General features: G+C 39.2%; 2 protein-coding genes across 3 annotated transcripts in view; one reads left to right on the top strand and one right to left on the bottom strand.

Annotated features, from left to right (window-relative positions):
• The window catches only part of lama2 (laminin, alpha 2), a 202,303-nt gene extending 196,283 nt beyond the window's left edge, over nucleotides 1-6,020 (bottom strand). For both annotated transcript variants that reach the window (XM_071202002.1, XM_071202003.1), the window contains exon 1: nucleotides 5,880-6,020. In XM_071202002.1, the coding sequence (XP_071058103.1) occupies nucleotides 5,880-5,946 (67 nt within the window). In that variant the 5' untranslated portion in view covers nucleotides 5,947-6,020. The remainder of the gene's footprint in view (nucleotides 1-5,879) is intronic.
• A 1,692-nt stretch (nucleotides 6,021-7,712) lies between these two features.
• LOC117440310 (vesicular inhibitory amino acid transporter-like) lies at nucleotides 7,713-21,720 on the top strand. Its single transcript, XM_034076618.2, has 8 exons — nucleotides 7,713-7,816; nucleotides 8,345-8,885; nucleotides 16,395-16,531; nucleotides 17,972-18,092; nucleotides 18,777-18,979; nucleotides 19,679-19,916; nucleotides 20,219-20,381; nucleotides 21,369-21,720. The coding sequence occupies exons 1-8, from the start codon at nucleotides 7,713-7,715 to the stop codon at nucleotides 21,680-21,682; spliced, it is 1,821 nt and encodes a 606-aa protein (XP_033932509.1). The 3' UTR covers nucleotides 21,683-21,720.
• Nucleotides 21,721-27,823: the final 6,103 nt, after the last annotated feature.

The following is a 27,823-nucleotide window of genomic DNA, read 5'->3' as shown; positions in this document are numbered from 1 at the left end:
CGCATCAGAGTGATGAGAGTAATTTCACATCTGCCAAATTAAGAAAAGAGAAAGCAGACAGAGTGTAACACACCAAGCAGCACGGAATTAAAGAACGCAGACGGAATTTCATTTATGATGGGATGCCTGCCTGATGAATGATGCTAATAATGAACGATGAGCTTTCAATGTGAACTTTTATCAATAATTTAAAGGCGTGTCACAGCAAAAACAAAAAAGCTACTTCCCTATACTATGTTACCTGTTCTTCTCATCACCACACACTTCCACGTTTAAATAGATTATGGACATCAACCTCCTCCACACAAAGTGCAGCCAACAGGCAGAGCACATTGATTTGGCAACAGGTTTGTCTTCCCGCATTAACCCGTCTGGAGCAATTTGGAGTTCATTAGCCTCAAGGACTCGTTGACCGACACTGGGAAGACACAGCTTCGACACTGGGTTACAGTAGTCAATTCTAACAGGATCGTAATGTGTTCAATTTTATGTAAAAATGTAGTAGAAATATTTCCTCCTGTTTAACTTCCTAACAGAAAAACATTAAGCTGAACTATATCCGATTCATTTAGTTTTTTACCCTGATGTTGAATTTGGAATAAAGAATCTGATAAGTGTGAGTGAAAAATAAGTGTATAATGTTTCAACCCCAACAATAACTCAAATTCAAAATCTGCATTCATCTACTTGTTTAACATGTATGTTGCCATAAACTCTTAAAAAAGTCAATTACAGTCTTCTGGATCTTCCTTGTTTTTCTTCCTTGACACCTTTCCTTTCTTCATTCACTCCCTTTTCTCTTATTTTCCAGGAAACATTGACAATATACACTGAATTTGAGTCCTAGGCTGAGAAGTCTGAGCGCCTCTGGTGTATTCTATCAAATCCATTCAGCTAAGCTCGGCTGCCTTCACATTAACATTGCAGACTGAGATCAACATATTTTGAAAATGTTATGACCTTGGGATTAATTCACCGCATAAAAATGTTGATTTCTCTGATGGGCAGAAAAATCCACTTTGGATTCACGACACATTCACTTAAACCTCTGGTGACTCCACATTCAGCCTGGCTTGGTAATTTAATCCATTACCTTAACTTAAAACACATCTGCTCTGAGTGAGGAGACATTTTATTTACAAATGAACTATATTTAATATTTTCAGCATAGCACTCTTGATTATGCTAAAGTCCTGTAAGCATCAACAGGGAAATCAATCCGTTTGCTTTCTGAAGATGCAGAATGAGCTTTCTGTAGGACAGCAGTTAAGTCGCTTGGAATTAAAAAACAAATGTTGATTTTTCAGTTGGTTTTCAATCCTTTTCTGGATTCATTACACTGGTGTCTCTTGTGAGCGTAACCTCATATCCATCCATGCAACACAATGATAACTTTCACATGAATACACACACAAGTCAAGTTTTCTCCGAACTTTAGACATTTTTCCTGCTGACAGGCACACAGATATGACAATTTACTATATCTGATTAATATAGTCGTTTGGCTTTTCTTTTCTTTTTTTTGGCGTTTTGGCTTTAGAGTTCCATGACTTTTATTTCATATAAAATCAGAGCTCAAAACTTGCTAAATAATTGATATTGCCGAATATATATTGCATTTACTTTACATCTGCTGATTTATCTTGTCTATTCTGGTTTTATGATGATGCAGTCAGTGGAATTGAATATTCAACCTCACATTTATTGACTTATACTGTCGTCATCCAATATGAAAACCTAGTGTATAGGCTGCGACTAATTGTTATCTAAGAATAAAGGCTATCAAATACGCAAAAAGTTAGACCCATAGATGACATCTTTACATTACTTGTTTTCTCTAACAGTCCAACATGGAAAGTAACAGAAAACAGAAAAAAGCATCACATTTGGAGCCCCTTACGTTTGGCCTTTTCCGTCTCACATGACTTACAGGCACTAACAAGGTTATTTCCCATTGACTTTGAGAGAAGGATACCTGAAGAGTTCAACTGCTAACTCATACCAATCAAAATTGACAGCAATGTATTCCCCGTTGTCAACAAAGCAATATCAACTAGCGGTTCAGTATACAACCAGTCAAGCCACCAATACGCAATAAAGTTGCCTCTGGGTCTACAGAAGGGGTGTCAAACTCAAGGCCCGGGGGCCAAATCCGGCCTGTGTCTTCATTTTCTGTGGCCCCACAAGAGCTTGCAAAGAATATTATATGTTTATTATACGGTTACATGATGATTTACAGAAGCACATTGCCCATGAACTACATGTCCCACAATGCATCTCAAATTAGACTTTTTTCTCAGAATTAAACTTTGTTTCTTCTAAATATGCCTTTTTTCTTAGAATGTGCCCCTTTCTCAGAATGTGACTTTTTTTTTAATGTCACTTCTTTTTTTAATGTAATTTCTTTTCTTTTTTTTTGACTTTTTTCCCAGAATTTGGCTTTTCTTTTAAAATCATTGTGTGACATTCTCACTGAAGAGACTTGCAAGTATTTGCCCCAGACTTCTGCTTTCAGACATAGTTAATTCTGATAATAATACAATGCAGAAGCAATAATGTAATATACATTATTTTACATATATATTATTTATATATGTATTTTTATATGGTCTTAAAGTTACAACCGGCCCTTTGAGTGCAGCCATAATGCTGATGTGGCCCGCGATTAAATTGAGTTTGACACATGGTCTACAGACTCTACAGTGATGAGCAATTTTCCACCCAACTTTTCTTGCAATGTTGCCCAAAAAAAAGGGTATTTTCATCATCAACAAATGTGTCTCGGTCCCTCTCCTCAAAACCAGCATTAAAACCATTTTTATACTGAGGGATCTGTTTCAAAAGATTTAATTTCCATATAGCTTTTGTGATTACTTCCAATCCTCTACTCAATATTGCTGCTTCAACCTCCCCCTCTCTCTCATGCCCCGTGAACCGTTATTCTACCTGTTTCACCAATCCTTATCATTGATGTCTCCTTCAATGCCTTATAACTCTTGAGCGCACCCTCCTCCTCCTCCTCCTCCTCCTCCTCCTCCTCCTCCTCCTCCTCCTGATTATCTCCCGGTGTCTCTCTGAGCTCCGTCGCTGATAGAGAGCATGCCTGGCTGACATGCCTGGTAATGAGGCTCCTAATGCAGATGGCCTCTCCCGCCCTCTTCTACTCACTTTCTCTCTTATACACACACACACACACACACACACACACACACACACACACACACACACACACACACACACACACACACACACACACACACACACACACACACACACACACACACACACACCGTACGCACAAACACACACATCATGATGGCAGCCCCCCTCCCCTCTGCAGGTGGTCCAACGCACTCCTGCGTAAAACAGTAGCTGGAGATGTTTTGAAGAGGATCAATTGAAAAAAGCATGACAAGCACTACATTTGTCTGATTATTCAAGCTACACACACACACACACACACACACACACACACACACACACACACACACACACACACACACACACACACACACACACATGTCAACACACCCTACACACACTCAAACAGCTTCATGTTTGTTCTATTGTTCAAGAAGAAAATGGCCAATCCTTAGTAAGTTGTGTAAAAAGGGGTAATTTGACTAATAATAAGAATCCGTATTTTGCATGAATATCTTATTGTATGCCTTGTTATATTGTTTGTGACCCAGCTGTCAATCCCCTTCTCCTCTAAGGGCATCGTTGCTCTTTTTGTTGTTGAATGTCACGGCCCTAACGCACAAGAACATAATTAACCTTCACAACTTCACAACTACAGTAAATACAAAAGCAGCAGGTCTTTTCAAGTGCATTTCGCATCTCTTGATCTTTAAAGGTTCACTTAGATGATGGTATATCTCTTAGCAGTGGTGTATCCTGGCATGCAGACGGACGTGGTTATCTTTGTCTGGGTTTTGAGAGATTTATCTGAGATCAAAGCAGTATGGATTTTGTTAGTGGTACATTAAGGCATTGAAAATAATATCTCATAGTTTCATAATGTTCAGAGTTTGTTTTGGATAATCCACAGAACAAACTGTGAACACCATTTTTAAAAAAGGAACATTTCTTTGGTAGAAAACAGTATGACAAATCTGTTGAAGATGAGGTCTGAGGATTATTCAGCGAAACGCAGCTTCTGAAAATAGATGCTGCCGTTAAGGTTTTAAATAATGTACAAAAACGACTTTACTTCACCTTTGTTGTTTGGTTGTGGTGGCAAAGAACTCAGACTGATCTTATCTGCATCTCTAAATATCACAAGTAATGTATACAAATACAAATAAAATGTTATTTCTTAATTATGGTGAGCAACCGTCAGGGCATGTTGCCATTGATTGTTTGTTTTTAGGAAAACACTGAGGATGACTAAACACTATGGAAACATTACATTCTTAACTTCAAAATGAATACCAGTGACAAGTGAACACTGTCCAAAGTTAAAATAACCTCACTATTTGTCAAATTATCTGATGATTTTTTTATAATGGCACTGAAACAAGCCTTCATCTGTAGCATACATTAATGTCACATAGCCAAACATTGTGAGTGACTTGAGTTCTTGAACTATGTGAAAAGTTGAAAACAAGACTCCCCAGGGAGCCAGACAGTGCACATCGACTAAGGATACACCCTGTTGGCCAAGCAGTTACTGCAACAGGGACATATTTGTGTTGTATTAGTAAAGTTCAACACTAACTATAGGTCAAGGTATTTTATGTAGACATTACATTACATGTTACTTGTTAGACACTTTTATCCAAAGCGACTTACATACTCAGTACTGTGGACAATCCCCACAGGAGCCATTTGGGATGAAGTGTCTCAGGGACACAACGACATGCTGACTGCAGTGGGGTTTGAACCTGTGACCCCCTGATCCGAACACCAACGCTCTATCCACTGCGCAACACGCCTCCTAGACCTCATTGATGAAGACATTTCAAAGGGTTTTATGATCTCAGCTATGCCTTTGCTTTCCTAGATATAATGGATGTTTCCTTTGGTCAATTATGTTGAAGTCACCCAGCTACAGTTTATAAGCTACTGATGTTATACTCTTCAAAAACTACAGCCTAAACACACAGTTTACTTGACTTTAGACATTGATATCACCACAGTGGCTAAGTTGATTTTTTAACCATTCAAACAGTATTCGAAACAACCATCTTCTATCTGTCTTTTAGCGTCATATATATCATACTTCAGAGTAGTTCAGGCTCCTCCAACAATGACACAAACAATATACTGAAGACAAAATAGATCAAATGAAAACACTGCAAGAAGAAAAAGAAATGAAACAAGAGAATGTTGCAATGGACACAATGGTGTAAGTAAATGCAAAAAGAAGCAAGTTATATACCCAAACAAGTATAAATAAGGTTTGATAAAAACAGAATTTTAAATTAAATATTGTATTGTAGGGGAATACAATACAGCTGTTTGTAATAATATATAACTAAATAATAGGACTGTAAACATCGTAAAGTGCTCTCTTAGGTTTTTGTTTTAATAGGCCAAAAACGCTTAAGTGGTTATCATGCGTTTTCCTTTTTATCTAAACAAGTAAAGAAACCCTGCTCTGATAGAAACAAAGTGTGATTAATGGCACGTGTCAGCTTGCCACAGTGATGAGAGGACGTTTAAAAGCCTTTCTCCTGGATTTATATTAGTTTATCTATCTAGGCAGAGGTGTCGCCAGCCTGGGCCTGATTAGCTTATTAAGGGAAATGAGCAGCAGCCGTGTGAGTGACAGCGGGCTGATGCATGATGGGAGTGTTGTGCTCCGGTAAATGACTCCCCCTGAGCACAGTTATCGGTGTATTGATCCGTTATCTATCAGTCTCGGGAGGACTCACCTCTCTGCTGGGCATGGCAGCATTGCCATAGTAACGCGGTCAGAAGCACGAGCCGGAGTCGCTTCATTTCGTCTTGTTTTAAAAAGTGTGATATTGTGCCGCGTGCGCTGTGGAATCAGCGCTGGGGTCCTCTCGCGCAGCTCCGTGTGATGGGTTTAAAGTCAGAGGGAAGTTTCAGAGAAAGTTGATCCAAAGTCTCCTCCCTTTCCTCTACTCTCTCCCCCTTCTCTCCAGGTTTAAACATGGGGTGAAGTGAATGGAAAACTAGATAGATAGAACTTTTTACAACAAACATGTATTTACATTACATTACATGCTACTTGTTAGACGCTTTTATCCAAAGCGACTTTTTAATACTGTGGACAATCCCCACAGGAGAAATTTGGGGTGAAGTGTCTCAGGGACACAACGACATGCTGACTGCAGTGGGGTTTGAACCTGTACCCCCTGATCCGAACACATTTGCAGTATTGATTATAAAAGTTACCATTGGGCATCAGAAAGGCCCATATCAAGCAATGCATCACATTGTATCAGGTGAGCTTGTGTTTTGCCTACATTATTATTATTATTATTATTATTATTGTATGTACATTATCATTAGCTTATGTCTGGCAAATGAATGTAAAATGTAAAAAAATACAAAATGTTGCTTAGAAATGTAATGGTGTAGAAGCGTGAAGTAAAATGACTAATACTAAGATAAAGTTCCGAATAGGTATTTTAGTATATATATATATATATATATATATAGCAGATTAATTAATTAACTTTTTTGAAACTTTACATTCTGGGATCATTGCGAGCATATATCCCTGAAATTGGGTAATCGGATTACTTTTTGATGAGGTCCAGTGAGTTTCAAAGCAGTACTGTAATTAAATACAGTGTTTCCCACTGCTACAACAATTGCTTAAGTGTGAGGCAGGCGCTGAAACACTGAATCCATTACAGGGTGTAAGGCGTATTATACATCAGTTTGCTGCAAAACTGAAGCAATTTTGGAAAGAAAAGCTTCAAATGCTACAAAGAAAATGAAATGTTGCATCAGCACAGCTCTGGAAACAACAAACAAAAGAGCATAGCAGGGTGAAGAAGAGAGAAAGAACTAAGTAGAGCAGAGAAAACTTCAGAAGTGAAGAGTTGGAAAAAAGTTCTGGTGAAGTTTTGTCAAGTGAGTTACACAATTGTTCTGTGGCTCCTCCTGCTGCCCTGCGCAACTCACCACAGTCTGGGGCTACACTCAAACTGCCAGGTATGAACAGCCATATGCACAAACAGAGACATTAAATAAGGAAAAAATCAGAATATAAATACATCTTTGTGGAAAAGGTATGTCGGAGCATTGTTTGAAGCTTCTAAAAAAGTTTCTAAAGTGCCATTTGAGGTTGAGATTCACTGGAGTACACAATGATAATGCAAAATGTGCTGATTTGCATAAAGTTAGATATTATCAACACAGTATAACCTACATTTACAAGTTACATTTTTAATTAAAGCATTGTTATTTTATATCAGCATGTAAAAATTATCCCGCATTTAATGAAAGTGAATGAAGTCATACCCTCAACTTTATCCCTGTGTTCAGGCCATTAAATCTGTTTACTTCTTCACTGTTGAAAACACGGCTATATTAAAATGTTACAGCTCACCAACTTGTCAATCACTTCACACACCTGTGCAAGAGTGTTTGTGCAATTGTGTGTGTGTTTTTGCAGATTATCTACAGGCAGATACAGGGGGATATTTTTGTAGGAGTTTGTTTATGTGTCCAGTGTCAGTCAATCTTCCCCAGACCCAGAGAGCCTGACTCTGCACACAGTGAGGCTGAAGATGGGCTCTCGTCGCTGGGCTCGCAGCTCTGGGCAGCCCTGGAGTTCTGCTGGGTCTCTGTGGGGCCGGGCAGTGTCGAGGCTGCATCTGGACTGGACATCAAGGTGAGTCACAATATGGGATACATTCATTTATAGATTTACTGTAGCCTACTATTTATTTTCATATTGAAATAATTACTTTTCTAAAGATAACTATGATTATTAGTAGGTTTATCATCAAGTGTTTTATTCTTCATGTTAAACTTTATTGTGCATTATGTAGAGTATCTGCTAAGTTTTTCTAGAGTCAGAGTAACAAGGTACTTTACAAGTCAATAAATAACACTTTTATTGTTCCTTTTGCATAATAGTATTGTTGTCAATATACATATTTTGTTTAGTTTGTTTAAGTTAAACTATAGTAGATTACACAAATATGAGGACATTTCTTTAAAGGTAATGAGGCTGTCCTTTCAAGAAATTCAAAGCAGACTCCATTGTATTCTTAAACTCAGTATGGCATTTGGAAGGAATAATATGATAAGAACAGTTGTATTGAACCAAATACACTCAAGGTCTATTACTAATGTAACTGATGACTCAAAAAACATTAACTCAACATTTATTGAAGTGGTTTGTTTTGATTGGCAGGTTTTTTCAGGAGGACGAAGAGATGCTGATTCTGACCCACAGCGATGAGTTGAGCAGAACTTATGGTGAGGACAACAGATTGCCTTTGGAGAACATCACAAACGGAAACAACAGCTCTGAGGACACCAGGAGAAACGGCACCTTTGTGCAGGAGAGTCCAACTCTTAAAGAAAGCAGAGCCACTGTTATCTCCACCGGACCCAGAACCATCACCATAACTTCAGCCGTTTCCACTTCAGACTCCTTTTGGTTTCAAAACTCCAACATTTATGGCAAAGGGAAAAGATCCTCTGAGACCGACAACACTGAGGAGAACAAGACAGAATCCTACAGGATGTTCAGAGGGAATATGCAAAAACCAAGACTTTCTGAGCGTGGAGAGGAAGGAGAGGAGGGGACTTCTCAGTTTGGTACCAACTTGGAAGAAGAGATAGCAAAGACGAGTTTGGGTAATCCTGTTCAGAGCCCCAACCCCGGCACCAAAGGGCTGAACACCATCACCACCTGGGAGGCTGGCTGGAACGTCACAAATGCTATACAGGTATATTAATAATAATAATTCATTAAATGTTTTATTAGAGTGCTGTTCAAGGCACTCAAAGCGCTTTACAATTACGAATTACACATATTAGACATGCTACAATTATCACTGTGGACAATACCCAATAATCGTCACAGTCAGGCAGGGATGTCAGAGATTCAATATGATTTAAGAAAGGTTTCCATGTTTTTTCAAAAGACCTTAAGGAACAGTTGAGGGAAAACCTAAGCTTTTCGAGTTTAATGGACAGTAACATTTCTTTCACCCACCTGCTATGAGATGGAGGTTGAGCGTGTTTCCAATTGAGGAGTATAAGTCGCCTGGCTAACAGGGTGGCAAAGGCTAGAACGATCTGTATAACTTTAGAGGTAACAGGCTGCAGGGGGGCACCAAACAAGACCAAGAGAGGATCTGAAAGATAGTAGTATTATATGCTGTGCTAAGAGTTTTGAAGACATCGGACCAGAATGTGGTGAGCCTAGGGCAGAGACAGAACATATGGGAATGATTGGCTGGGGATTGTTTGCCCTCTCATCTTTTTAAGTGGGAGAACTTGCCCAATTGGCGGCTGACTAAATACTTTTTTGCCCCACTGTACATCTGAATTGTTGTCATAGAGTATATCCAACACCAATAATTAGACACAGAATTGGATTGGTACCTGACCCGTATTGTTCATTTTGTCACCAGGGAACCATTGGCTCTTTCTTACATGTTGTATGGGAGTGTCCAGGAGTATTACACTTTTGGGGGAAGGTTATTAGTACCCTTACATATTTAATAGGATTGAGATTACGAATGGAACCTGCTGTACATCTTCTAAATGATGAATCTCACCTTTCCCTTACGGAGAAAACTCGCAAAGTAGATTATTTCTTGCTCTGTAAATCATTTGTGCAATTTAAAATTGAACCAGATCAGTAAACTTCAAGAATAATGAATTAGTGTGTTCAAGATATCCAACATTATTGATTATTCTTATAGCCCTTTTTTGTAATGTGCATAACAGCTGTAGGTTGGTTTTGTAAGTATTTCCCCAAATCTCCACACAGTAACTCAGAAATGGCAATATGAGTGTATTATACAGAGTATATAATGATTTGTAGTTCAGAATGTGTCTTGCTTTCGCCAATATTGCGATAGTCTTAGCCAGTTTTGCTTTTACATGAGTGATATGAGGTTTCCAGCTGATTTTGTGGTCTAAAACCACACCAAGGAACCTATTTACATATACTCTTTCTATGTTTATGTTGTCTAGTATTAATTGCACCTGTGGATTTGTTTTATGTTTTCCAAATAGCATAGTTTTGCTTATATTTAATGATAATTTGTTCTTATCAAATAATGTTTTACTTTAATCATTTCTGCTGTTATTACCTCCATTAGCTGTCTCAAATTATCACCAGAACAAAAAATATTAGTATCATCTGCAAATAAAATAAATTTCAATATATTTGATACTCTGCAAATATCGTTGATGAACAGCTTTGGACCCAACACAGACCCCTGAGGTACTCCACAAGTGATGTTCATGTATTCTGATGTATGTTCACCTATATTTCAACAAATTGTTGTCTGTTGCTTAAATAATCTCTCACCCAGTCTAATCCCACCCCTTTGATGCCATACCTTTCCATTTTGTGATCTATGGGGTCAAATGCTATTGATGAACTATTCTTTTTATTTATTTTTTAAAGATTGTTTTCGGCAACCAGTGCCTTTTTATATAAGTGACAGTGTAGAATGGGGGGGGCTGACATTTGGCAAATTGTTCGAGTTCGTATTGGAACCAGAGGTCATCTTTGTCAAAATGTGTAGGGGGAAACATGTTAGTCACCGACAATGTTAAAAAAGATTTATCTAGAAATAAGTTGAACAAAACTCATGTCATTCCTTGTTTTTCAAACAAAGCTTTGTCTCTCTATCTCTGTAAATGCCAACCGCTCAAAAAATATATGTATTAAATATGCAGACGATCACCATTTAATCCGCTCCCCCTGAAATAACTAAACAATGCTCAGTGGTCTTGCAGGCTCTTGTCAGGCTCCCTTCAGTCTTCATAATCAAATAAAGCATGAATCAAATCATTATTTTTATAAACACAATGTATCCTCGTGGCGTTAATGCTAATAGCCTATTGTTGTGTAAATGCTGAGCCGTATTCAACCGCTGCACTCATGTTAATGTGTTCTTTCACTGAATAACTGCAGTGTAATTGAAAAGCGTTGCAGGGTCTGTAAAGAACATTACGACATCAATACTGTTTACGCATGCACACATAAATGAATACACATGCATGAAGACTTGTTCCTTCGGGAGTTAAGGTGAATTCATGTCAATTTATTTTGCGTCAGGTTGCTCTAAATACACACATTGTAATTCACCATCAGCTCTGTTGTCAGTACATAAATAAACATACAAACTAATGACATTTATTAAATAAAGAAGTATTTTATATGCTTGGTTTATTGATGCCAGTCTTTCTATCTCAGAGCCAGGTTTTCATTCATTAGAGACCGCGTTTCTGTGCCTGATGATCCACAGGAAGTTTGTCTCGAATGGAAAGTGAGGCCATGATATATTCCATATTACTGATTTAAATTGCCTTTTCAAATGTACGATGAATTCATTTCTGTAGCCTTGATGCTTCCAACTATATTGTAATGCATGTGTCCCTAAAACCATGCTTTGAATTAAATAACTGCAATTTGACTGTATATTACTGCAGCATATTTTATTTTAAAACTAAAACACTATCTGCTTCATTCCAGGTTTGTGGGGTTGCTTAATGGTTTATAGGTTATTCATTACCAGCAGCCCACTGCAATCAGGATCCTTAACCAAATGGATTGCTCAGTAATCCTTTAGTTGAGGTCACAGATAGGTTAAATTGAGGTGACTACTGGATGACTAATGTAGCTTAAAAGAGTCTATTTAATAAAGGCGGTGATTCACTGGATGCTCAGACGCTGATGTTTGACCACAAAATGTATCTGATGTACAGTATAAACATCTGGGCCATAATTACAGATCGTTGTGAAAAAAACAACATCCGTTTTATCTCCTATCAAGGTTGAAAAGCAAATGTGTATTTTCCAGTGGTTGTTTATTCATGCCAATATAACTATGATGTGACTGTCTGCCAGCTTAATAAAGTTTTTATTAGAGAGCAAATTTGCTGCCAAAAATGCAAATACCAGCTCCAGCTCTCAAAGCTCCCGACTTGGGAGTATTATGAAACTCAGTTTTATTTCCAATTTGACTGTTAATGAGGCAGCTCGTCTTTGTGTCTTCATCGCAGATTAGAGACGTGAAGTTTGTGTTTTTGACAATACTGTAACAACGCTCTGATATCACTTTAACTACCTGTGATTGTCGGCTTTTGAGCAACATTTTACCTCAAACTGGCTTGGAAATTCAACATCCAAGTTGTAAATGGGTTTTCAAATCCAAACACAGGCCGTAGGGAAATTAAGAATGTCCACATTTTGTTTTGGAAAAGATTGCTGTCAAATGTTATTTGGTTCATCTCACTGCCAAATTCATCCCAACACCCCGAAGAGAAGTGAGGCATAAATAAATAAATAAATGCTGCCGGTTGCCCAAAAAACGTAAATTTGTTAGAGAGCCTGTGACACGAGTTTCTCCCATCATCCAAACCCATCAATTTGAGTAAATATTGTCCCCTTGAAAACCGTTACTGAACTGATTTTGGATATTTGTACTTTGATAACCATTAATCTGCCTTCAATGTTGACCATTTTCTGGATCTTCTCGGGGATTCTTCAAGTCCCGCCAAATTATGTGTGACGTCATTGCGGGCACAGCGCTCCAGCTGCACCGTTCAGGATCCCAGCTTCTGCATGTAAACGCACGATGGCGCACACAGCAGCAAGCTCAGACAGCGATGACAGTTTAATTTTGAACATGTCTGAGAGCTCATATGAGGCTGAAGGATCGGTTTATGTTGTATCTGTTAGAAGTTTAGGAATGAGGTGCGTCAATATGGGCGATCATACGGTCATGTAGCCAGTGGTGGACTGGGACTAAAAATCAGCCCGGGACTCTCGACCGCCCCACTTCGGTACCGCTAGCAAATTGTCAACTGGGGGAGTGGGGGATGTGCTAGTGACTTATCCGACCGGCCCACTTCGGTACCGGCCAGTGGCGGCCAGTCCGCCACTGCACCCAGCCCAGCCCACGTAAACTGTCAACGGGGGAGCCTCGCTGCGGGGAAACGGTGGACCTAGTGTCCCGATCGGAGTGGAAATAATAATAATAATCCGTGCATTTTATCCATTAATTTCCCCAACATTGTGGTAAAAAAACCACACGTTTAATCCATGTTGTTGGTGTACTACAACTACAAAAAGCATCGGTTTGTTTTCTCATCAGGAAATGCAGACCGGCTCAAACATCATCCTCACGATCATTTAATGTATAATATGTTCGCCGAATTGACATGAAAGCATTAATAAATGTAGTTTCATCCACTTGAGTTTACAACTACAAAAATAATCGATTTGTTTTTTATATCACATCCGACGGGAGGAAATTCAGCAGCTCTCACTCCCGATTTTTAATCCTAATGTAATCATCATCTTCACCACGATCATTTATGTTTACGTCGCCGAATTGACATGAAAGCACTGACAAATATGAATATACTGTAGTCAACTTCATTAAAACGTTATTAATGTGCCTAATCTCAGTAATTCACCATTTCTACGCATGACAACACACTTTGTCCGTGTTTGGCTCTCTCGCCGCACAGTGACGCGTTCCCGCATTGACGTCACTTCCGGCTTTCCCCAAAACTTCAAAATGAGTCGAAGGAATTTCCCCACGATGTTCGAAATTATTGATAATTATCGGAACGGTATCGCAACTTCTTTTTTAAACTGACGGTTCGAGATGACTAGTAGCCCAATAGTTCATTGCACAACAGTTGTTGGGAGGCTGTCACAGGCTCTTTAAGTTATGTTTACGTATATCACCTCTTTAAGCACTATTCTTGACAATATATATTATCATGAACACTTGGATCTTCATGAGAAATGTTACATTATTATTTTCCAGTCAATGTTTCTTGCTTAATATTGTATTCAATACCAGAGCAGTTTGCTGGTTAAAAAACTATTCTGATTGACTAACAAATCAATCGTTGTTTTCTGTGTCTGTAGCTCGTTGCGATTTCTTCCTTCATCTCAGTCTTTAGTTTTTCTTTAAATGTGGATAACCGGAGTCATAGCTCCTACTTGAAGTCTTTGATATCGTTGCTAATGGTTGCTAGCGCGACACTTAGCATTTCCTGCATTATCCCATAGCTCCTATAGCTTTTCCTCGTGTTCGCTGCTTCGGAGATTTCGTCCATTTCAGGTTCGTTTTTCCACTTTGTATTGCTGTCTGTTTCTTTTCCGGATTGTTTACCCCACTCATATCTAACTTTTCTTTGTTGAGTTGTTGTATTTTGTTGCAACTTCAAAGCACAGGAATAATAAAGTTAATGATAAAAAATCGTTATAACAAATGATTTGATATTAAGTCTGTATTTATAAAAATACATCAACACATTTAAAGCTATATTAGGTGTCGGATTACTGCTGGATGAAGCTAAAACACCTTCTCCTGAGCCAATCGGGGATTTATTTCCTCTCTTTTTGTACCTGTCTGTGATTGGGAGCTGCTTCAAGTTGTGCTCAGAGTAACCAATGAGGAATTATCTGGCATAAGCACAGAGCGAAAGAGAAGTGTAGGGAGGGAGAGAGAAGGGAGATGAAATCAGATACTTGAGCGTCAGACTGCTTTCATCACCAGCAGCTCCATTTGAACATCAAAGCTCCGTCTGCATGCCTAACAGACAGGAGTTACAGAATATCAACTTGAAAGAGAGAGAATGTGCTCGTGTGTTTATGCATCCACTGTGAGTGTGTGTGTGTGTGTGTGTGTGTGTGTGTGTGTGTGTGTGTGTGTGTGTGTGTGTGTGTGTGTGTGTGTGTGTGTGTGTGTGTGTGTGTGTGTGTGTGTGTGTGTGTGTGTGTGTGTGTGTGTGTGTGTGTGTGTGTGTGTGTGTGTGTGTGTGTGTGTGTGTGTGTGTGTGTGTGTGTGTGTGTGTGTGTGTGTGTTTCAGTGTCTCCATGTTCCAACATTCGTAACGCAGGAGCTCCTTCAAAGTAGCTTCTTGTCTCCTCTGATCTCCACTCATCCTCGTTTCCTTCTCTCCTCTACCCTCTTCAGTCTGTGCCTTCTTCTTCCTCTTCCTCCTCCATTGCCTCTCCTCCTTATTCCTCTCTCTGGCAGTCACTTCCCCTCCCGCCTCTCCTCGTCCCTTCTGCTCCTGCTGGCCTCCTGCATCCTCGAACGCTCCAGGCATCTCGCCAAAACTCTCCTCTCGCCTCCTCATCCTCCGACCGTGAACAATCCTCTTCTCTACTCTCTTAATTTCCCCTTCAACTTTCATCCTTGTTTTTTCCTCTTTTCTTGTGACTAGGTTTTAGACTTTTCGCATTTTAACAATTTTTAAAGAATATACTGTTTTTCATCAATATATTATAGGTCTCAGATAAATACAAAACATGTCTCTGAAGTGTTTGGCTCCAAACAGATCATTGCAGCATTACCCATAATCCCCTCTGTTTCAGGCCTGTTTCAAAAGTGCTGATTCTCTGTCTGTTACTTTAGATGAAAATAAGGAGCCCCTCCCCACGCCCCTCTGAGAGATATTTGGTTACAAAGAACACAATGGTGCTCTAGGAGGAGATTCAGGTGATAAGGTGGGGGGGGGGGGGGGTACCTTGGTTGCTGATTGGCTAACGGTTACACAAGCCAAACAATCGTTATGACATCATAAAGTGGCCAAAATCTGATCGGCTCATTTTCAGACAGGTTTTTATAGAAATGGATCAGGACAAAAAGAGAGAGAATCTTTGTTCACATGTTGATGTAGAAGAGACATGAAAAAGTGGATTTTGCATAATAGGTGACCTTTAAGAGATATATTTTTACTGAAACAAGTTGAAATGAGCACAGGTGCCCACTGTGGGTTGATTAAGAGGTCTTCTATGTATTTTGTTTTGTGTACCTATATTTTAAACTTCATTTTGCATATGACTAAATCCCTTCCTCCTCCTTACTTTTTTTACTTATCATTTTGTTTTCTTTACTTGAGAAAATTGGAAATTGTCTTACAACTTTGACATTTAAAAATGTTTAGTTAACAAAATATTCCTGGCAAGTTCACTGGAATTATCATATACATATATTTTGTATATTTTTCTCGATTGGACGGCTTATTTTTGTATACTTTTACCTTATGTATCTGTGTGTGTAATCATGGCAATAACACATTGGTCATTTTCTCACGTTGATTGGTGAATCTGTTTCTTCAGTATTCAACTACCTTAAAGGAGAGGTTTGGAAGCAACTTTTCCAAAGGGGCCTTGTAGTATTCTCATTCCTATCGTCCTCCACCAAACCCAATAATCTGTGTTCTTTCTTCCCATCTCTCAGGGTATCTTTGTGTTGGGTTTACCCTTCGCTCTGGTCCGCTCGGGTTACGTTGGTCTGGTTCTGCTGGTTCTGTCGGCCTGGGTCTGTAACCACACCGGGAGGATCCTGGTGGCCTGTCTGTACGAAGAGGAGCAAAGGTGTGTCTGTTATATTCTCCTCTTTAGCCATTTTACTCATAGTAGATTTTTCTAAGCAACTTCTTTAACTTTGTGTCAATGCTGTAGCACTTATGGGCTTTTATTCGTAAAGAGCACTTATCCCTGTGCTTTTTTTCTTTTCTTTCTTTTTTCTATGTTTGAGTTTCTGCAGATGGTGCGGCCCTCTTTATTTTCAGCAACTGTGACTATCGTTTCTGACAACAGAGCCGTTCATGAATGTATTTTCTCTTCTATTCAGACTCCTCTGGGGAATTTGACCCCAATTTTGATGAGTCAAAATATAAAAACATGTTATTCTGTTCTTTCAGCAGTGGCGAGCTTAAGAAAAGTACCACTTCCACAGCAAAAGAAAATGTCAATCTGTTCTGTAAAACTGTGCTGAAGTATTTTCTGAACTTAGGTTCAATTATGTTAAATTATGTTGTGATGAGTTCATTCATTTTTTATATAAATTGCAAGCCATAGCAATGTAAATAAAGAACATCATTGTGCTCATCTAAAGCACTGGAGCAAACTCTTCCACAAAGATAATAACTGGAAATAGTGACATTGCACGAAATGTGTATGACATTTTTGTCAGATTTTTTTTTATTATTTGTTTATTCCACACATGACAGTTATTTTAAAACGGAAGATGTACCCTTATACTGGTTTTTATTAGCGCATGGTGGAAAGGAGCAGGGAGAAGAAAATCTTATTTTACCTGCTCCTTCTTACAAGAAAATAACATCAAAGAAATAATGAAATAACCATTCAAAAGTAAAATAAAAGCAATATTCTTTCAATCACAGTTGCTTACAAATACTGAAACCTAAAACCAGAACACAATCAAAAGTCAACTTCATACTGTCTAATTACAGGGGGTCCGCAGGGTCTTAAAAAGTATTAAAAGTTGATAAATCATTTTGCGAAAATTAAGGCTATTAAAAAGTATTAAACGGCATATGCCAAGGTATTACATTTTGTATCTTGTTTTCAATAAGTATATAAATGGTCCAAAGAGGTTGTATTCTACAGTCTGCCTGAATGTAATCATGGCGTAGGTGTGTAGTGTGATTCTGTGTAGTTTATTGATGGCTTCCCGTTGGATGTGACATCATCTGAACAGTATATCGCACGCTCACTGCTTGATAGCGCGCGAAGGTCCGTTTACGCCGGTTGTTAAACAACATCGTTATGGGGAAATGCAAGTCTGCGTCCAAATGGTTGGAAGGAAAGGAGGAAGGACAATCAATACTGTATATAGTCAATGTGAGGTAAAGTGTGTCGCCAAGGTAACCGGTTAAAACTCAAAGTGGCGACGAGGTATTAAAATGTATGGGAAGGGTCTTAAAAAAGGTATTAAATCTGACTTCAGGATTCCTGCATATACCCTAAATTACACTATTATCACATTAAGATGATGTGTTTATCTCTCAGTGGAGGCTCGGTGTCACAGGTCAGAGTCCGGCGCAGCTACCAGGACGTTGTGGAGGCCTGCTGCAAAGGACTGTGGCCCCACTGGCCTGCACTGGCAGGCTGGATGGTTAATGTAGCGCAGGTAACACACACGTCAAAATAAAGCAGCACATTCATGATTCTGTACATGCACATGTTGAATACAGTACTTCTGGATCAGTGGCTCCTAACGTTTTGTCTGATATACACCGACAGCCTGTGAATGAGCTTGAGCAGCCCTTCACCATTATCACCATAAGCATTATTGCATTATTTATTTAGTGATATACTACAGTATCAACCCTTTTATTAATTACATGTAGCTTTTTCACAATCTTCTAAATACTGTTAGCCAGCTATCAGCTATGTATCCATTACTTTTAGATAACTATTTAAACAATGTATTCATTGCTTTTAGCTTTTACAGGATTTATTACTTTTCTTAAACCATTTCAATCATATATCCTTTACATATACCTACCTTTGAACTATTGGAAGGGTTCATTTATATCTATTAGCCAACAATTAAGATGTATTACTTATGACTGATCTAGCTATCATGCTAGTATATGAATATATATATTTTTTTTATCAGATTCTGTTGTTTTTGTCAATGAGTTTAAGCTTCTCCACAAAGCTTATAAAGCCTTCCTGCAAGCGTCTCGTTTGGAGAAGTGTACCCCTGGTCTAGCACCATGAGATGCATACTGTATATATTAGAGATACACAAGTGAAAAAAACACCTTAGTTTCCCACAATAAACAGTTAAACGTCTCTTTTTCTGCAGGTCATCGAGCTGTTGATGACGTGCACGCTGTACCTGGTGGTCTCCAGCAGCCTGCTGTCTGACAGTGTGTCGGGGACGGCTGTTCCTCGGTCAGTGTGCTCTCTGGTGTCTCTGGTATTCCTGCTGCCCTGCCTGCTGCTCACTGATCTCAGACCAGTCTCCACCCTCAGCCTGCTGTGCTCCCTGGCTCACATACTCATCAGGTGATTGAAAAGGAGTAGCTATGATTGTTCTGACATCAGCTGATCAGTATCAGTCATATGGAATCAAGACGACGAGGTGGTCTTTCTAATCTGCTCTCCTTTCCACTCCTTTGATCGTTATGCATCTTCTGCTGGTTTGGCCGTCGACTCCCATCTTCAACACACTGCTGTTGCTGCTTGTTTGATTTGTGTACACCAGTTGTCTCAGATAATGGAGCTGGATCTCAAAGCTCTCCATGGTCCATCTGATCTCTCAATCCTGTGGTTATTTAGTGATGTGCAAATCATTTCTTCCAAGTTTATTATTGAATATCCCATTTTTCTTTTATAAGCTTATAAAAAAAGCCTTGTTTTCACCTTTATTCAAAAAATAAATAATCAGCTAACCAAATTTGAATAACATTTTAAAATACATTTTGGAGATACATCTTTTTTGGGAAGCATTTTAATGATTTAATATTATTTCAAATTCATTTTCCCTTTATTATTTTTCTCCTTTTATATTTTGTACAATGTCTTTATTTCTTCTTTCAATTTCCTCATATAGGCAAACCTTCTCTTTAATTACTCTGTGTACCAATGAGTAAACAGCTCTTATTGCATCGTGCTTTGAACATAATAAAACAATTATCATTGCACGCTTTATTGATTTAAATGCATTTATCATTTTCTTTCCTTTTGTCTCTGGCCCTCTGTCAGCCTGTTGGTCATGCTGTACTGTCTGAGTCGAGCCAGCAGCTGGTCCTGGTCCACTCTGTCTCTGTCTGTGGACCCGGAGGACTTCCTCGTCTCTGTGGGCGTCATCATCTTCTCCTACACCTCTCAGATCTTCCTCCCTCCTCTAGAGGGCAGTATGGAGGACAGAGGGCGGTTTAACACCATGCTGGGGTGGACTCATGGTGCCGCCTGCATCATGAAAACCCTGTTTTCTTTACTGGTTTGTAACATTGTTAAACACTGGAAACGTTCTTGTAATTCCAGTGATACTGAGTTGGTTTTTTATGTGTTTGTGAAGACTCTTAAACAAAGCTAACATTTAGTTAAGTGCTGTCAGAGGTAAATAAATACAGTGACGGTTTTATTTTATAATTTGTTACCTAAAAAGCATTGAGACAGAATCTATATTTGGCCGGACATCTGGCTGACAACTTAGGATCTAATTAAAGGATGGAAGAAGGGACAGGCAAATGGAGTGATTGATTGACTGATTGCATTGATTTGTTTTTCCTCCTCCATTAGGCCGTGCTGACCTGGGGGGAAGAGACCAGTGAGGTCATCACAGACAACCTGCCCTCTGACCTCCGACCTCTCGTCAACCTGTGCCTGCTGGCTAAAGCCCTGCTGTCATACCCACTGCCCTTCTACTCTGCTGCTGAAATACTGCAAATCTGCCTGCTTGGAGGTAAACACGACCGCCAGCTTTTTATTGAAACCACTGACCTTTCCCAAAGTTTTGTCACCATACATGAAGAGAGAGTTCCTTCAGGCCATCTATAAATGGGTTTTTACTCATGAATTATATCTAAGGTGTGGTGGACTTTAGATCTCTATTTGACTGTATACGTTATAATGGCTGATATGCAGATTACACATGGCCTTAGGAAGCTGTTTTTTCCTTTCTATATTGCTTATTACTCTGTGGAGCAGCATAAGCATGTAAGATAAAGAAAGCAGGCCTGAGGCTGGTGGATCCCTGGATGGTCAATGAAAATAGCTTTGAAGAAAATTAATCGGTTACATGTTGTTTTCTCTCATGCTGCCTTAGGCATAAGACTTAATTGCTCCCGAGGTCAATAGTGGTGGACTGGGGTTAGATCGTTCAAGATGGGAGTCTCCGCAGATGTGTCAGTGAAGAAGGGTTGTGCTTGAACAGAGCATGAGAACCAGTTTAATTTCGACTAAACGATTTAGCCCACAGATTACCTCTTAAATTGCTTGCATCCACACTTAAGCCTATTGTCAATAGAAACCAACAAATGAAATGAAAACCTTACCGATGATGTCAGAAATACAACTCAAACGACAAAAAACCAAATCACATACCATTTGTTTTCGTTTGAATGCTACGACATCAGGGAAACCTTGTGATGACTAACCTTCTCACTGTCATTGGCTGTAAACACTAATGAAGTAATTATCACATAGCAACACTTTTCCTTTTTCCGAAGTGATGTCATTTAGAAATATAATATTTAAATGGGTAATGCACATGTCATTTTAACCCTTCCTGCCTTCTACAGCTTTTCTTTTTAATTTTTGCTAATGACAACTCTACATAGACGCAACTGGGAAACAATTAGTCTGAAAAGAACAACCCATACCCCAACATTGCTTGCAGGTTCAACACAAATTGACATCAAAACAACACTCTACTTCAACCTTTCCACAGATGTCTCATCATACTCCAAACATGGAGGTCGAGGTGTGTCTGGTCCGGCCCTGTTGATCCGTGTCGCCTTGCTGATGACATCATACCTGCTGGCCCTGATGGTCCCCAGGTTCTCGCTGTTGATGGGTTTGACCGGCAGTGTGACCGGGGCGGCCATGACGCTCATCCTGCCCTGCCTGTTTCACCTCAGACTGCAGTGGAGTCGCCTCACTGTGCGGGACCGCCTGATAGACCTGTGCATTCTGAGCCTGGGGGTCATCTGCAGTGTGTCTGGGGTGATCTGTTCAGTGAAAAGACTAGTGGGAGGACTGTAGGGTGGTGGATGGATGGATAGTTGGTGGGTGGATGGATGGATGGATGGATGGATGGATAGTTGATGGATGGATGGATGGATGGATGGATGGATGGATGGATGGATGGATGGATGGATAGTTGGTGGATGAATGGATGGATGGATAGTTGGTGGATGAATGGATTCATGGATGGATAGTTGGTGGATGAATGGATGGATGGATAGTTGGTGGATGAATGGATGGATGGATGGATGGATAGTTGGTGGATGAATGGATGGATGGATAGTTGGTGGATGAATGGATGGATGGATGGATAGTTGGTGGATGAATGGATGGATGGATGGATAGTTGGTGGATGAATGGATAGTTGGTGGATGAATGGATGGATGGATGGATGGATGGATAGTTGGTGGATGAATGGATGGATGGATGGATAGTTGGTGGATGAATGGATGGATGGATGGATAGTTGGTGGATGGATGGATGGATGGATAGTTGGTGGATGAATGGATAGATGGTTATATGGATAAATGAATGGATGAATGGATGCATGCATGAGTCGTGGATAATAAATCAATATATGGGTTGATTAATGAATCATGAATGGGTGGATGGATACATGAGTAGATTAAAAGATTGCTGGATTATTGGACGGATGGATATACAGATGGATATACAGATATATGGATGTATATACAGATATATGGATGGATGGATGGATGGATGGATGGATATACAGATACATGGATGGATATACAGATATATGGATGGATGGATTGATGGATGGATGGTGGATGGATGGTGGATGAATAGATGGATGGATGGATATACAGATGGATCGATAAATAGATTTTGAAGAGAAAGGACAGTTACGCACTCTCCTTGAAACATTTCTTTCTTTCAAGTGAGTGATTACACATTTTGTAATGAGTTATTCAAAGCATGTTCTTTAGCAATATCAGGATGATAAAATCCATGGGTGATGACAAATATACAAAAAAATAAAAATATGCGTGTCAGCCAAACGTTTCTTTAAGCTTCTTATAAATTCCCCTGTCACCACCTGGGATGTTTGCACCTATCTATTAACCAAACCGTACAATTTGCCATGCTGACTGGTTTGTAATAAGTAAATATTGTCCATGTTTTAACAATTGCATTGGAGAGCAAAAGAGGATTGTCTCATAGTTCGTAATACAAAGTCAAGAAAGATTTTTGTTTAAGTAGGAAATGGAGTTTTGTTACATTATATAATCTAAATCAAATCAAACCTTGTAAAGTGCTGAATGTGCAGTCTTATGTGTTGCTGTAATAAAACAATAAAAATAATTACAGCCATTAGTGGAACAGGCTGACCTACCGTACAATTAACTCTATTTTTAAGGTTTTTATGCTTAGACGAACAAGTTTTCTGTGCATAATTATTGTTAAAATGCTGTTGCCTGTAATATGTGTGAACTTTATCATAGTGTGTCTAACAAGCCTTTAAGAGGAAATAAATATAAAAAGGATCCTCCCCTTTTGGCTGGAGAGGATAGAGTGATGTTTGTCTCATCTCATGTCTGAATTTGCTATTGATAAAATATCTATGGCGGTAGACTGTGTGTGTGTGTGTGTGTGTGTGTGTGTGTGTGTGTGTGTGTGTGTGTGTGTGTGTGTGTGTGTGTGTGTGTGTGTGTGTGTGTGTGTGTGTGTGTGTGTGTGTGTGTGTGTGTGTGTGTGTGTGTGTGTGTGTGTGTGTGTGTGTGTGTGTGTGTGTGTGTGTGTGTGTGTGTGTGTGTTTTATAAAACCGGCAGGTGGGAGTCATTTTGGCTTTGGTTCGGTTTCTGTTTATGTGCTTCCAACGCACTGTGGAAGTGGGTAGATCCAAACTGTGAAAGAAAAGAAAAGAAAAAAGGGCGACAGAGGAGGTGAAAATTATGGTTTAATTTTTCATTCTGTTAAAAACATCTACTGTAAAGTGAAAAGTGAGAGGAAAGAAAAATGAGTAGGAAAAAGATACGACTGAGAAAGGGCAAAAACTGAATCACAGTTTTTTTAAAGAAGGTCAGCAGAAAGTTACAGCGGAGACATTTCAGTTTTCCATTTCCCTGCAGGGGCTTGATGAACTATGTATTTCTAGTCACTGGTCAGACATATAAACACACACTCATGCAAAAACACCCCTGTACTACACTAACCTCGTAAAATGTAGTCGGACTAAAAAACCATTATGGTGATCTTCGTTCTGAGCAGAAAACTGTCCCTGTAAGCAAAGTCCATTTGTAGTAAATCTCTTTAGCTCAATAAAGTTTTATTTGATCAAGTGCAGGCGAAAACGACGGGCAGAAAGAGAGGGGATGAAATGTTCAAAGTCATTGAAGACAACAGGAAACAGGAACACAAAGGATGGATCGACCATTGAACATTATCATTACTGCACAATACCAGATATAAAGCACTTAATATAAAGAAACTAATACTAACTTAAAAACTATGCATTGCAAGGTGCTGTTTGTTGCAAACATAATTGAAACAATTTGCACAAACATTTCTAGGTATGGGTATAACAACAGTAAAACAACACCACTGGCCTCTACCATACCAAATATATTTCTAAATTTGATATAAAATAATTTCAATATTACCGAAATATGACTTGGTACAGTGAGAAGATAAGCATCAAGTGTTAGGCTTACAAACTGTCAACACTCATGTTACAACCTCTCACACACACACACACACACACACACACACACACACACACACACACACACACACACACACACACACACACACACACACACACAATGACTTTAAGCCAACACACCTGTCATCTCCTTAGAGATAGCATTACAAGACGTATGTGTGTGTGTCTGTGAGAGAGAGATAGCGAACGATGGATAGCTGACAGCCTGACATGCTGTGTACATGCCACATCACCATATGATACTTACACACACTATCTCTCTGTCTCTCTCTCTCAAACACACACACACACACACACACACACACACACACACACACACACACACACACACACCCTTGAAATAAGATAACAGAATCAGACATCGGATGCCATCTCAGCCATCATTCGCACCCCAGCAAAGAAAATTGAGGCAATTGGAGTCCAAACGTAAAGTAGCCCCCGCAGCGCAGCATCATTGCTGGTCCACTCAGCCTGGATGAGTCTAGAGCCTCTTCAGTGGAAACTGTGAAACTACCAGCAACTCTGGCAGTTGTGACCTGGTCAAGTCTCACTCTCACCCAAACCAGATTCTAAAGATGTCCCAGTTTCACGGTCAATCTTTTCCTCAAATTGATGTGTGACTTGATTTCTGAAGTGGCACACTATTCCTACCAGGGGGAAATATTTACACCTCACATAACTTCCTGTTGCAACACTGGCCAGATTAAACTACTTTTGTAATGTAATCATTCAGACACTTAAATATTGTAGGGCAGCCTAGGGAGTGTGCAGTTATGTTAACACCCAAAACACAAGTCCAGCTAAGGACCGTTGTTGCCTGTCATTCCCCCCTATCAAATCTTCAATTTCTACTCTTTAAAATTCCCTTATTTTCAGAAATGACATTACATTACATTTAGCTGACGCTTTTATCCAAAGCGACTTACAATAAGTGCATTCGACCAGGAATAAATCAATATATTTGTTTGTTATAGGTCCTTGTACATATCTGGATGCTGCAATAAGTCCACATTTGGTAAATGTAACTTCATATCTTCACCCACCAGGTAAGGACATTAACTGTGATACTGACAGACTTGATGTTTAGAGATGAAAATAATAGATGACTTGAACTGCAACCACAACAACAACGACACAAAAGACAGAAAAACCAAAGGGAAAATGAAACCAATAGTTGACCTTCACAATGACTAGTCACCATTAAATATAATGCACTGGGAATAAATTGTTCAGGAGAGTAATACATTTGGGAAAGAATAGGAAAAGGTTCACTTTCACTACAAATCTATCTTTTGCAGTGACCACCAAACCCCAATATCCATTCACAGAAGTCCTTTCTCTTGCTTGCACTTTTAATCATCACTGTACTGAAAACAGCATAAATTACAAGCAAAACATAAAACAGCAAATCTTTCTTGGAAGCCATACAAAAAAGAACCAATGTTCCCTTTGTGCTGATAGCTTGGTGACCTCTGGGTTTATTGATTTATCATAAAGCAGCCCTAATATCTTGTTATTCACCATTGCTACAGTTGTCCCCAAAATTGTATTCAATATGCGCTACCTGGAGTTGTACTTTCTGATAAATGATACTATTTATATGCGGTGCTTTTGCCACACCTTCTGGGTCAGTAGATTACAGCACTTAACTTGTGCACCTTAGTGTTTGGATTTTTAGAGAGCATCATCACTTTTCAAGGAGGTCCACTTTGAATAATAATGTCCATTGTGTTACAATATGCCCTTATACTTCACCACCTCTCGTTTGAAATCATCTGATACTTACACAGACAGTATTTTTAGACCTTATTGGCTCTTATTGAGCCAGAGCGTGGGTTGTGTCATGTCATCTGGGGTCAGGTTGGAAGGTTGTTTCAGTCTATCACATCGCAGCACAAGATGTATGCTGTTCTGGCTAAAAGTATCCACTCTGTGACATAGGGCAGTCAAAAAGCTGTCCTTCAACTGGAAGTTAAAAACCCTGCGAGACAAGCATGCACTGTATCCTACTTTAGGGCCAGTCACATCAGCATTTAAAATAGATGTTCCAGATTTTGAGACATATGCTTTTATTCTGTGTTTGAGTGTTATACAAGAAGATTGATACCACTCTCATGCATGTAGGATACATATGAAGCTACTGCCAAACAGCTAGCCTGGCTCCTTCCCAAGGAAACACAATCTGCCCTCCAGCACCTCTAAAGCTCACTAATTAGCAAATTCATTTATTTATCCGTGCTAAAACGACTGGGCCTATTTTACGGGAGTTATAGAACGAAAAATGTCTTGTTAACGACCAGTAACCTTCTGAAGTCCCGTCGGGTTGCCTGATAACTTGTTCTGCCATTAGTGAAAGGTGAATTTTAACAATAACATGTGTGGCTTAGCTCAACCGCAAGATAGAGCAGGCTATGACAACAAACTCCAGTTGTATTCAACCCTCCAGCAGATAACATTTATAATTTGCAGTCAGTTTGCAGTTTTGAGACGGATGTCGATGGCATAATTTACTTTCGGAAGAAAAAACCGAAATAATAGTTATTTTCGTGACCAGTTAGTAAGTTAACTGACAATTACAGTTACTGACAGTTACCAGTTAGTAAGCTAACTGACAATTAGCCAGCTGTTAGCAAGCATGCTAGCTCATCTTTTCCTAATTTCAGCTCTTCTTTTAGGTCTCTTTTAATTTAGAATGATGTAAGGGATTAAATAGTTAATAATAGGAGGGAAATAAGTAATTTAGGGAACTACTATGACATCATAGAAGAGCAAATTCCCAGGTTGCTAACATTTTAGTACGTAGCCAACACAGTCTCACAGCATTTCGTGTTATAGTCACGAAATTAATCTATTGATTCGTGTTCGCCAACACGATTTTGCCATTTTTTTCGTGTCACACAGAACGATTTTAAAAGCAATGTAAATAATAACAAATTAGGAGGAAAAACAGATACAAAAAAATACAGATTTCAGTATTCTGACACAGAACGATTTTAGAAGCAATGTATTACTATTGGTAGTAGGTTTCGTGCCTGCACCAAATAATAACAAATTAGAAGGAAAAAAAGATGACGAAAAATACAGATTTCAGTATCCTGAGGCTCTGAGCCCCATTTGTTTTCCTCGCGGACGGCAAAAAAACTCCGACATTATACAATTTAAAATGAAAGGGATAGGGTTAGGCTAAGATATTGTATTGAGTAAGAACATGTTTTTATGAACCACACAGCTTCTGGTATCCCAAGACCCGACCGGACAAAAAGACGTGCTGCAGGCACGAAACATACTACCAATAGAAATACATCGCTTTTAAAATCATTCTGTGTGACACGAAAAAAATGCGAAAATTGTGTTGGTGAACACGAATCAACAGATTCAATTAATTTCGTGACTATAACACGAAATGCCGTGAGACTGGGTTGACATAGCTTGCTATCTCCTGTGGATCACTAGTCCCTGTGAATAGTTTCAC

This window comes from Pseudochaenichthys georgianus, chromosome 24 (assembly GCF_902827115.2).
Source record: "Pseudochaenichthys georgianus chromosome 24, fPseGeo1.2, whole genome shotgun sequence".
In the NCBI taxonomy this organism is placed as follows: domain Eukaryota; kingdom Metazoa; phylum Chordata; class Actinopteri; order Perciformes; family Channichthyidae; genus Pseudochaenichthys; species Pseudochaenichthys georgianus.
Note: the sequence above shows the minus strand (reverse complement) of the source record. Positions and strands in the feature narration are given on the sequence as shown.